This window comes from Rhyacophila brunnea, unplaced genomic scaffold (genome assembly GCF_057557595.1).
Source record: "Rhyacophila brunnea isolate RB1 unplaced genomic scaffold, BYU_Rbru_1.0 scaffold_16, whole genome shotgun sequence".
In the NCBI taxonomy this organism is placed as follows: Eukaryota; Metazoa; Arthropoda; class Insecta; order Trichoptera; family Rhyacophilidae; genus Rhyacophila; species Rhyacophila brunnea.
In genome coordinates this window covers 5,894,379-5,907,591 of record NW_028232816.1, presented here as the reverse complement: position 1 = coordinate 5,907,591, position 13,213 = coordinate 5,894,379, and the positions used below count along the sequence as shown (strand labels likewise).

The window sequence follows — 13,213 nt, the reverse complement described above, 5'->3', positions numbered from 1 at the left end:
CGATGAAATTTCAATATTCATATAACAAACAATCACAAATTGTTTGAATTCCAACCTGCAGCGTAATTTCACTTGACGCCATTTTGGATGAATTTTGTATTTCACTTTCAGTGACACGTGTAAACAAAAAATGAACGCATGCATTCAATTCACTGCGGATGATCATCTGCAGTGACTCGTCTAAATGAGCCTTTATATTATCTTTGGTCAGTCACCATCGAGCAAGCAAATTTTGATTTTGCATATTTATGGAAATATCCGAGGAGAAAGGACTTCTCAAACATAATGTACATTCACATTCATTGACTGCTTTTAGTACCGCTGATCTCCATACGAATCAAAGCAAGCGTCAGCAACAGTCCTACCTTAAGAAGACATCTTCGAGAGTAGTGGACGACAGCCCAATGGTATCAATCCCCCACTGCTCTTTATGTTGTTCCAGCAAGGTAAACATATGTTGAAAGTTGTCTTTGGATTGCTCTGGTATATTCAGGACGACAACGTTTTCCATTTTACTGCAAGATATGGACATGCCTTTGAAAGACGTTTCAATCCGCGACAAAATTTCAGTCTCCGCCGATTCCAAAACGAGATATAGTTTGTATCCGGTACCTGAATATCAAAAGATAATAATATTAGCTACTTTACAAAATAATCAAACGGCCAGTGACATGCCAATAAATGATTCACAGAAAATAGATTTCAAATATATTTTAATTCTAGAGTTTTTATACTATAATATGGTTATGTAAATTTTTTTGTAATCACGTCCGATCCTAAGGTCATATTATGAGGCTCCACAGGGTGGGGGGTTGTATTAAAAGATTTTTGTTTTTACGAGAAATGGGTGTTAGCCATTTGCACAACCTATTAGGTCCATACTCTGACTCAAAACACACATTGAAAAACAAAATGTGTATTTGTCAGACCCAGAATTCGAGCCCGGGACCCACTACATCATAAGCCATCATAAGCCATCATAAGCCGGCGCATACCCGCTCGGCCATCGTGGGCGAAAAGGTAAGGATAAAAAGAAAATGTCTCCGGTGTTACTCATCTAATTGGCTGTAAGCTTGAATTTTTTTTTTTATCTAAAGGAAACATTTCAATCCGAGTGACTTTGAGGTGACATAGTAATATTGTTATTGTATATTTAATTAATGATCTAAGAGCGACATGCACAATCATAGTTACAAATCTTATCTTAAGTCACCAAAAAGGATACCTTAACCATAGACTACTTTTCTTATGACCACGTCGCCACTGACAGCTGTCAAAATATCGATGGAAGCAATGAAATTTGATTGAAAATATTCATTGCAAGAAATATATATGACCTATGAATACTTTTCAGGTTATAATATTTGGGAAGCGGTAGAGAATATTATTATATAACTATTGTAATATTTATTGTATGTGATAATGAATTGGTGAGATGGAATAATTAGCGAACACCTATATCAGACAACCTCACAAATAGAGAAAAGAGATTTTTTGTTTTCGATTGAAACACAATACATACGATAATATTATAATGTCAATAATAATTGTCAACAGTCATTAATTATGACTACACGAATACAATGTCATAACATGTCAACAAGAAAGCCATTGAATATAATTACTAGGGAGCGGATTTATATGCAACAAAATACATGATTATATGCATGCATGTATGCACTTAAAATCATTAAAATATGCACTAAAACCGAAGAAATATGCAGTTAAAAATCGTCATTTTTCATGAAAAAAATTGTAAATACTCACTTCACCCAATATTACTGATATAAAATCGAATAACAAATTAATAATCTTAATCAATATAATACAATAACAAAAAAACACAAATAATCAATATAAAGTTAATCAATTTTCAAAAAGTTTGTTTAACCCGGCACCTGCCTCAAAAATCGTATGACGCACCATAACTACGCATGAATTTCATTATCGTCTTTGTTCTATACTAAAAAAAGCAATAAAAAATATGTCACAGCTCCAGTCGAGAACCCAAAGCCATTAAGATAATTTCGACACACTAAAAAACCGTAATAAATCAGTTATAATATCAGAAACACTCGAACAAACGAATGCTATCCAAATTTGAAAGAACTTACCGCAAGTCGCCATTTTGTAGCAACTAGTTAGAGCTCTGCGCGGTGTGTAATATTTCGACACTTGTGCATACGTTCTCACGAATCGAGCGTTACTAATTTTCAAGTGCATATCGATAAATCACATATTAATGTCTTCGGGTTGAGTCGTAAACAAATATAAAGGGGACCCTTTTAATATATTTAAACTACACAAACACTTCACTTATTGAATATTATTGATAAATTAACACGAACTCACATATTTAAAAAAAAAACAAATACAATAATAAACCTATTTTAAAATTCTTTAGATGTGTGATATATTTTAAAGCAAGGTGACAGACATAACGCAACATCACACGTTGGGCACATATAGCGAGAGAGTTTTGTTTTTTTCGGATTTTTTTTAGAATTCCCGCATACGAAACATCTTCTTCTAGGCTTATCGGTATTTTGTGTCGGTAAAATGTATTCTGGCAAATGTCCCGTTGCACTTTTGGGCAATAATCGTACGGGATTATCGCTAGTTGACGCTGTCGGCTTAGGCAGGGGTGCATTTGAAATTCTCACACAATATTTGTCCACTAGTTGTTTTATTACACAGAGTTGAAAATCGCCCAATGTTTTTTTGTCAGATTTAATAAATTTATATAAATAAAAAGCATTTAATAAATATAAGTCGATCATGTGGAATGCGACCTTTTTATACCACTTGATCGATTTTCTCATACACGACAAGTTGCTAAGCATCATGTCGGACTTATCTACCGTACCCATATTTTTGTTATAATCTATAACACATTTTGGTTTTTCAATGTTTTCGCCAGTTCTATAGTTCACTTTTCCCGTTGGTCCAAATGATGCATCGTGGAGGGTGGATAGCATGTGAACATCCCTCCTATCGTGCCATTTCAGAGCCAAAAGTGGACTATTGTACTTAGCCTCGGTATCTCCCTTTTTCAGTTTGCTGAACTCTGGCATATCTTTACGATTTTTTCTCACTGTACCGCAAGCATTCGTTTTGTGAGAGTGAAGGTATTTAAAGAGCGCCGGACTCGAATACCAGTTATCACACCATAAGGTGTGACCTTTCCCGATATAGTCTTTCATTAGCGTTGTCACTACCGCACCGGAAATACCGAGATTTTCATTGTCTTGTATGTCAGTCCCTTCCCCACAATAAATTATAAAGTCAATGATATATCCTGTCATTACGTCACACATCACAAACATTTTTATTCCAAATCGATGTCTTTTGGAAGGAATGAATTGTTTAAAAATTAATCTACCCTTAAACACGATTATGCTCTCATCTATGCAAAGATTCTGATACGGTATCATCGTTTCCCTAAAAATTGATCTTGTGTGTTCTAACAGTAATCTAATTTTAGCTAGTCTATCATTTGAGGCGGTCACACTAGGATCAGAAAAATGAAGCATTTGTAAAATAAGTTGGTATCGATTTCTAGCCATTATTTTCCCAAAAATGTCTGCATGCAGGTAAGGATCGGTACTCCAATGTTCCTCTATCGACGTGTGCTTATTTCGAGTCATCAGCATTGATACGGCAAAAAATGTATACAACTCCGGCACTGACGTGTCTGTCCAATTGTGTGACCGCGATTTCGGTCCGAGGTCTCCCGCACTGTACGAATGGTTAAAAAATGTATTCGTTTGGTTCACTATTTCCGACATTATATTTTTATTCAAAAAATGTTCAAAGAAAAGACATTCGGGAGAGGATTCGTCCAAGTCGTTCGATGTCACGCCAGATCGACAATCATTGAATTCGTGAACTATTGGAATATACGGACCAGTTCTCCAAGACCGCAAAAATTCAATTGGCTCGTCAGAGTCCGTATCGTCAACATCATGATCAGTCTCATGTTGTTCCAATTCCTCTTCCGACATGTCATAATCTGAGTCCAATTCCTCATTAGTACGCACATTTTCTTCCTCCATATTTACGCACTATAAAACTATGAAATGTTTTTAAAATGTTTAACTACAGTATTAAGAAACGCCAAATCACAGAAACCATTAAACTCACACACCATAGTTATTGATATCAGTATTAATTTTCACATTCACTAAAATGGGACACGGTAGACAGTACAAAAAGTATTTTAAAAATCGCGATAAAATAAAATCATACGTTCAATAGTTAATCATGCCAGTTTTAATGTGATAAGTACACCAGACAGCAAAAAAAGTATTTATCAACGATTGCGGTAAATATTCAACTTGTATGCGATAAATACAATCCCGCGCAATGGCCCGCTCGGTTGAAAGTCTGTCGTATACTGCGCAGTCGCGGCGCGCAGTTCAAACTGATTTCTGTCGACCGGCAAAACTTGGCCGTACGAATTGGTTCGAAACTTTGGTGATTATTTTATATTTAGAACCAATGCTTTTAAAATATGTCATAGGTGGCAGGAGAAGGACAAATCAGGCCAAATTTACGTGAAAAAATCAGTCCCGTATGATAAATATGGACGCGGTGGCATCGATTTATACACATGCGCATTGCGAATTTGGCCGATTTGTACAAGGTGTGTGACATCGGCGCCGGCCGGGTTAACTAAAAATAATTGAATAAGAAACGCAATGTAAACTAAACACCACTTAAAAAAACAAAAACGACACACTTAACTAGGTATTCCTAAATATTATTTGCTGTTTTTTGTCCGAAACAATAAGTTAAAATATCTTTTTTCAATCTGTTTAGACATTTAATTTTTCCGCAAATCTGTCTGTATTTTGTTTATGTGCGGAAAACGACCTCTCAACGTCCGCAGAGGTGATTGAGCAAAATTTAAATAAAGGTGCCGGAGTTGACTTTCTGGGATACCATTAAAAAAATGCAAGTACATCTAAACTATCTACCTACCTAATTTAGTTATATTTCGATAAAGCGAAAAAAGACCTCAACGTCCACAGAGGTGATTGCGCAAAATTTAAAAGTGCCAGAGTTGATTTTTTCTGATACATCCACAGCTCGGGGATGCCATTAAAAAATGCAAGTGCATCTAAATTCTAAACTATCTTGGTACCTACCTGATTTAGTTATATTTGGATAAAATGATTTAAAAAAAACTAAAACTATAAATGCAAAGCCCTAAAATATGCATTTATTTACGAGGGTGGGTCAATAATTCCTTAGAAAAAAGCATTAAAACAGTTTTTATTTTTGAATTTTTTTTTTATTTCTCAACATAATCTCCTTGGAGCTCAATACACTTGGTTAGACGTTTCTCAATTTTTTTTAAACCGTCAGAAAAATAAGTTTTCGGAAGGTCCTCAAAATAAGCATTTGTCCGATCGATGACTTCTTCATTTGAAAAAAAAACGTTGTCCACTTAGCCATTTTTTTAAGTTTGGGAAAAGGAAAAAGTCACTGGGGGCTAAATCTGGCGAATACGGTGGGTGGTCGACCAATTCGAACTTCAATTCTTCAATTTTAGCCATTGATCGTAAACATGTGTGAACACGGGCATTGTCCTGATGAAAGAGGATTTTTTTCCTGTTTAAATGAGGCCGTTTTTCTTCAATTTCGTTTTTTAGCTGGTCCAATAAAGATGCATAATAATCCCCTGTTATTGTTTTTCCTTTTCCCAAATAGTCAACGAAAATAATTCCACGTGCATCCCAAAATACAGTAGCCATAACCTTACCAGCTGATTTTACGGTTTTCGCCTTCTTTGGACATGGTTCGCCTTTCGCAATCCACTGCTTTGACTGTTCTTTCGTCTCGGGAGTATAGTGGTGTATCCATGTTTCATCTACAGTCACAAAGCGACGAAAAAATTCATCCGGATTGCGTTGCATGAGCGACAACAGGGCTTTAGAGGCCACCACCCTATTGCGTTTATTGTCGACTGTGAGCAAACGCGGAACCCATCTTGCAGAAATTTTTTTCATGCCCAATTTGTCATGTAAAATAGAAATGACGCTACCTTTTGAGATCCCTGTAACCTCAATTATCTCACTCAACTTTAATCTTCGGTCACTTAACACCATATCGTGGATTTTATTGATCATTTCTGGTGTAGTCACCTCTACAGGACGTCCTGAGCGTGGTTCATCCTTTGTTGATGTACGACCACGTTTACATTCATTTAACCAGTTATAAATAGTTGCAAGTGAAGGAGCAGATGTGCCGTGAACTAAATCCAACTCATTTTTTATTTCCTTTGCTGTTAACCCTTTTATATTAAAATGTTTAATAACAGCTCTAAACTCAATTTTCTCCATTTTTGTAAACAAGCAAATTTTTTTTTTTAAATGTACGAGAAACACACAACAACCCGACCAATCTGATTGAAACTTTGCAGCATACTGAATCGGTAGTGCCGCTGCATGAAAACAAACCGCTTACAGTACTAGTCGCGCCACCTGTCGGCTTTTCTAAGGACTTATTGACCCACCCTCGTATGAAATATGCACCAATGTCTCATATATGCTCTAACGTCCCAAATATGCATGTAGGTATATGCACAATAAAATTTTATTTTTGGATTCTGTGTCTTTCAAAACGAATTTCTGTGCAACTCTCGTATCTGTGCATACACCCTAACAAAACATGCACTAGCATATAAATCCGGCCCCTAATGATTACGTACGTAGGTATGCGATATTTAATATTTTTCTTAGCTTGTAATCTTATTTATCCAGTACAAATCTTGGAATCGATTTTAAACTAACTTCCCGACTAGCCCTTTGACTAGACATTTGAAACTTTTAGAATATATCAGAACACGATGCCAATGCATTTTTTTAATACTTTTAGCCATCTTTAAGTAGAATTTAATTCATTTTCAGTTCATTCTGTTTTGTATGAAAAGTTATTTCGATACCATTATTGGTTGCTAGGGGGTCCTAGCAACTAAATTATTAATATATACGTGCGTTACTATGGAAATTAATATGAAATAACATTTCATTATTCAGTATTTCTATCAAGTACAAATTTTTTTGATCGTTTAAGCTAGTCAAGTCAAGTTTATATGATTCAACAGAAAATTTATAAATGTTGTATATAAAAAGTTCTTTTTATCTTGTAATTATTTAATTATTGAATTATAAAACTCTTTGTTTTTCTTACGAAATTAAGCTGAAAGTTTTGTTGATTGACCTGTGAATGCGTAAAGCGGTACAATTTATTGTATTTACTAACCGTATGCCTTTTTCAGAAACATGGATGTTCCGTAACACTTGAGCCGTCCGTGGTTCATGATTACCACGCGGTCTGCAAGAACGTCGGCTTCTTCCAAAGAATGTGTCGACATCAGTATGGTGTGACTTTCTTTAAATTTCTGCAAGATAATACATATCCAAATTCATACACTTATTAGGTATAAAGCAACTTGGATAACACTTGATGGAATTCCTCAGGCAATACGATTCAATGCGGCATCGTCGTCAAGTGTTGTAATGCTAAATGTTCATATGACTCTATCTTGTCATAGTCCAAATTCTTCCGTTCAGTCTAGCGTCAAATTGTAAAATTAAAAGTGAAATAACTAATCTGCCAAATGCTAATCGTGCCATTCTCGAGTGATACAAGGTGTCCTCATTATCCGAGTATTAGTGATCTAGTTATGAATTTGCAGGATAATGCAAAAAAAACTACAAAAACACATAAAAAAACAAAAGCGCAATAGCTCACAGTCGTCAGCTGTTATTTTCAATCTTTCAATCACACAATCCTACGCTACTTCTGTCTTGCTCACGTGTCTTTTTCTTTTCTAAACATGTCCCAATTAAACCCATTTACTAAGTCATTTTGGTCCTCGTTTCAAGCGGATTTCGCTTTAAGAGGTATTTTTCATACATAATTCAGAAAGCACTAATGAGAAAATATAGCCAATAGAAAAAAACACCCGGCTGGAAACGAACCAGCGTCTCTTGGGTTTTGCGCCCTGTGCATAACCACTATGCTACTTACATTTTTCGAAAAAGATTTTTTCTATTGGCTATATTTTCTCATGAGTGTCTTCAGAATTATGTATGTTCAATAATTAGAATAGTACATTCTTAAATCTTGTGAATTATTCGTTGAATAAAAGAAATGGTTAATTAAATATTTTTCAGTTGCAATTACCCTCGAATAACAAGGACCCCCTGTAGTAATGAAATACAAGTTGCCTAAGGATATCACTAAAACTCAACAATAAATTGGAATCATTAAAATAAAAATGCACACTTTCAGTTAACCACATTAAATCATAACTAGAATACAATACTGACAAGTAGTATATCCCAGAGTTCTCGGCGGGACTCGGGGTCCAGGCCTGATGTGGGCTCGTCCAAGATGAGCACAGACGCCTTGGCCACCAGCGCCATGGCCAGCTGAGCCCGTCGCCGCATGCCGCACGACAGCTGCCCACACATCTTATTGCTCTTCCCTGATAATTTCACGCTCGCCAGAATGTCATCACTCTCTCTCACAGCCACCGCATGGCTGATGCCTTTAATCTGCCGAATAAAATATACACACAATATGTAATTTGGTGGAAAATAGAGTGCAATATGACATTTATTTATATCGTTCACTTGGTGCAATTTCATTTTACTTACATATGAGGGTTGTCCAAGAATTAAAGACCTTTATTTTAAAAATCAGGAGAATTTTATTTTTATAAAAAAAGCATACAAAATTTTAGGTACATATCCCCACTATTTTTCGACGTAGTCCCCGGGACGATTGATGCACTTGGTGGGTCTTGGCACTAGGTCCTTGAACTCTGCCTCCACCGTCCTCAAAAATGTTTTCACCTCTTCTTCCATGTCATCGTCGGTCTCGAAGCGTTTTTCGGCCAAATGTTGCTTCAGATGAAGATAAAGATCTAAAGAACTCGGCGCTAGGTAGGGGGTTATGTGCAGGATGACGGAGGACATCCCATTTGAATGAGTCTAAAAGGTTCAAAAAGACCTAAACGCTTTTCACACGAATTTGTTTGTGAGCTTTCGTCAGCATTTTGGGCACCCAACGAGCACACCTTTACATACCCCAATTTCCTCCTCAAAATCGTTTGTATGGTAGACTTACTGATGTCTGGGATCAAACTTGCGAGCTCACGGACTGTCAGACCACGATCTTTACGAACTTTGTCATTGATTTTCTTCAACAAAACGTCACCAATTGAGAACCTCCTTCCTCTCCCTTCCTCATTATGAACAATCATTCTACCGCTCGAAAACTCAGTACACCACTACCTGATAATCCACTGGTTCATCACATTATCATAATTGGATGTGAGACGGTGATGGAATTCAACAGGGTGGACTCCCTCCCGGTTGAGAAACCGAATGATTGAACGCATCTCACAGGCGGCGGGATTCGACAGCGGACCGTCCATCTCAAACGGACGCAAAGGTCATACTGAAGCAGCTACCGAGCCGGCTCATAACTCATTATGAACAGAGAAGTTTACGCTACACGCCAGTGCTGCCATCTTTTGAGAAATAACATCCGCGTCGCCAAAAATGAATAAAGGTCTTTAATTCTTGGACAACCCTCGTACTTCACTTTATCACACTTCAGCATCAGAGCATAGAGCATATCTCTCGTGAAATAGCTTTAGATAGATAGGAGAGAATGAGGGAAAATTGGCCGCGCAATGCAATACATGCTTTTGCGCCACATTTAGCAACGTAAAAGATTTCTTTGTATCACTTATTAGGACTGGTATGTCGACTTATGAAGCACAGAAAAAATTAATACCATGTGAGAGCAGTCGAAACATTCGACTTCTTCAAAATTTCATCAGTTTAATGTCTGTATCACAACCTGACCATGCAAATAAAACTGTGTGAATCTATATTACAAAGGTAAAATATTAATTATATTAAATTCCACGACACATCCATAAGGTCGTTGCTCTGGATCAAACAGTATGTGATTATTGATGAGGGATATTTAGATACCTCAACTGTCAACATCAACGCAAAAGTTGGGTTTACACCGTATAAAATAAAACTGAAACAATTGAGTTACAACATTGATTACAATAATATCAATCGTGAATACCTTTGCAAAAAATATAATGTGTTCTCTGACAGTGAGGTTAGGAAAAGTGAGGTTATGCTGCGGGCAGACTCCGATGGAGTGACGGATCTCATCCATATTCTTCTTTGTGTCCAATCCGTTGACTTTGACCGTGCCTCTCGTGGGAGAAATCATGCCTGCAACAAGCAATTAATAGTTACACATTCAATGCCAAAGAGGTGGAATCATACAATTCTTATCATACTTTTTTGTATTATGGGCAATGTATGTAGTACTTAGTATAAAATAATAATTTTAAATTATCAATTACTCATTTTCTATCAACGAGTAAATTCTAAAATCAATTGATTGTACCAAAAACAAGCTGTTCATCTTTGGCCGATTGAGAGGACAAATTTAATGTGCGATATTTGATGCGGCTAATTTAATTATAAGGCTTATTTTTTCAGCATCACAGTCACTGTTATTTAAACTCCGTATCTATAGATGAAGATGTCTGGCTTAACCTGATCCATCTTCCTTTCACTCAGACTAATACGGAAGCAAATCTATCGACCCCTTGATGAAAACAGATTTCATAGATTATTGATGATAATGATAGATTATTAGAAAGAAGATTAAGGCCATCCGCCCATGCGGAAACTGAAATCTGACGAATTGGTTGGTGATGGAACTCATAAACTGGCCAGTGACTGATGCTTCGCACACGCCGATACTGTAACCTAATAATCACATAACCACAAACTGTCAAACCCATTGTCTTTCCTACTTCATTCTAAGCTTTTTCCGTAATATCTTTACAGGAATATTCTGGCAGCCTGTAATTATACAGGCAGGAGTATTTCTCAACATCTGCCATATATTTTAAATTAAAAATTGGTTCGCCCATCTTTAACTTTTGACGTCTTGACTTGTTATTGCTTGTTTGATTCAGTTCAGTGCTACCAATTTTGGTAAGAAAATATCATTTTTCATCGAATCTACTGATATTGGTACCAGCGGCGGCTGGTCTAACATCATGCAAGTGCACTGCACTGCTTGCATTGCTATGAAACATCGTTCAACATCGTAAATCATATTTTTTCTTCATAGGTTTTTAATATTATCGCTCACTTATTGTAATGCAAACCATAAACCGATGTGCCCACATTCCCAATCGGCGATAATACAAGCACTATGTACCGTATACGTCATCCTTACTGAAATCGTTTGCGCCCCGGCAATATATTTTGTTTACTTAAAATGAACCCAAAGCTTAGTATGAACTAAAGCCATAAAAAAACAACTTAAACCGTGCTAATAGTTTTCGCGATGCGTAAGTTCCAGAATATTGTGCGCGGACCGGGTAAAATGACATCATATTGTTCTGAGTAGAGAGCAATTACAGATTTGAATTATGGTTTGTTATTATAGACGCTGCGCTGCGACTTACTGTTCATGCTCAAATTATGTTTAGTATCATATTTAGCAATCTCGTATGTAAAATGCCTGTTAAACTAAATACAATAGAATTCATCATTTTCTAAATTTAAAATGGGTAAGAAATATAATAGAATGTCGGTAAGATATTTTGATTTATGTGTACTGCAAATTAAATCAGTGAAGATAAAAATAATTTTGGTACCTACCACATTTCTAGAAAAATTAATATTTCATTATCCTGTGTGTTGACTAAACACGAAATGATTTATAATAGGTATAGAAAATTATTAATTCATGAATTCTAGTGATAAGCTAATAAATCTTAATACTATTTCACAAAGTGCAGTTTCATAATAATCATTATTCATACAGTGTACAAATTGCTAAAGATAATGTACTTATATAGAATAAGATAGCTTATGTTAAAAGAAAGAGGTATTTATCTACTATAAGAGATGCATTCGTTTCTTAAAACTAATCCAATAAAGATATAAGTAACTCGCAACATGTTTTATTAAAAATATAAAATATACAGGTAATTTCCCAAATGTCAATAACGTTTTGTCAAATCATTTCATTTTTCAATAAGGTAGGTTTCGAGCGCACCCTCAAAAATTACAATCCAAAAAATTACCGGCCGCCACTGATTGGTATCACTGTTTTATGGGTGACTGGAAACTGAGAGACTGGGAGACTAGCATGTCGCGTCTCTTCAGTTTCGGTCGCCAACGATTTGAAACTGAGAGATTCCAGTTTTGCCGCCAGCGAGACGCCATTGAAATACATTAGCTAGATACTTGAGTCTCAGTGTCGCCTTTTTTCACGTGAGCGGATAGCCTAAAGTTTTATAATATGCAAGTCCTAGACCAGCGGTCGGCAAACCGCGGCTCGCATGTGGCTCTTTGGCCCCTTGAGTGTGGCTTTGCTACAAATGACCACGTACCGGCTAAATCAGGAGACGATAGAACAGTCAAAATGTCTTCGTATATAACCAACTAGCGAGTCGAAGATCTTAAATTGGTTTCAGCTTTATCAATAGCAGTTGACTCTTGTCTCGTGACATAAATGATACAGCAGAAATCACAAATTTGTACGATTTATTTCATCTACAGGTCCTAAAGAAGAATTTTTAGGATTATTGCCACTCAAAGATCGTACACGTGGAGAGGATATTTATTGCAAATGCTGTACCTAATTGAGTGCATGGAAAAACATTATATTCCACTCGATTAATTTGTGTCAATTTCAATAGAGACGACGAAAAGTTTGACCGGCGTAAGAAAATGGTTCGTTACTATTTTGAAATAAAAAATTAATCACGACATAGTATGTACTTGCTTACCATTGCAACATTTGTCAAGAAGCGCTTTGTGCGCAAACATTTCCAGAAGAAATTTGCAAAGTTATGGAATTAGTGATTAAGATTATCAACTCCGTTATCCAAAAAAATTATTTCATCGTAGACATTGCGTTTCATCTAAATCAGCTTAATAGGGGGGGGAAAGAAACACAATTTTTTCGATGTTACAAGAAGTTATTTCATTTGAAAACAAATTATCCCGTTTTGCTCAAGATTTCGATTAAGACTAAGCCTATTGAAACTTCGCCAGGAAAATAATTCTGATATTGAAAATTTCAAAACAACAATTTTAAATATGAGGGAAGCTTTTCTCAACTAGTTTCAGGA

General features: G+C 36.1%; 1 protein-coding gene across 4 annotated transcripts in view; it reads right to left on the bottom strand.

Moving 5' to 3' along the window:
• Positions 1-13,213, bottom strand: part of LOC147074264 (phospholipid-transporting ATPase ABCA3-like) — a 104,666-nt gene that overhangs the window by 68,302 nt on the left and 23,151 nt on the right. For all 4 annotated transcript variants that reach the window (XR_015070315.1, XR_015070316.1, XR_015070313.1 and 1 more), the window contains exons 12-15: positions 10,126-10,280; positions 8,343-8,570; positions 7,270-7,408; positions 366-612 (exon numbers count right to left, since the gene is read on the bottom strand). Coding sequence is in view for 1 of the 4 variants with exons in the window: in XM_085944053.1 (XP_085800179.1) it covers positions 366-612; positions 7,270-7,408; positions 8,343-8,570; positions 10,126-10,280 (769 nt within the window). In the remaining 3 variants the exon portion in view is untranslated. The remainder of the gene's footprint in view (positions 1-365; positions 613-7,269; positions 7,409-8,342; positions 8,571-10,125; positions 10,281-13,213) is intronic.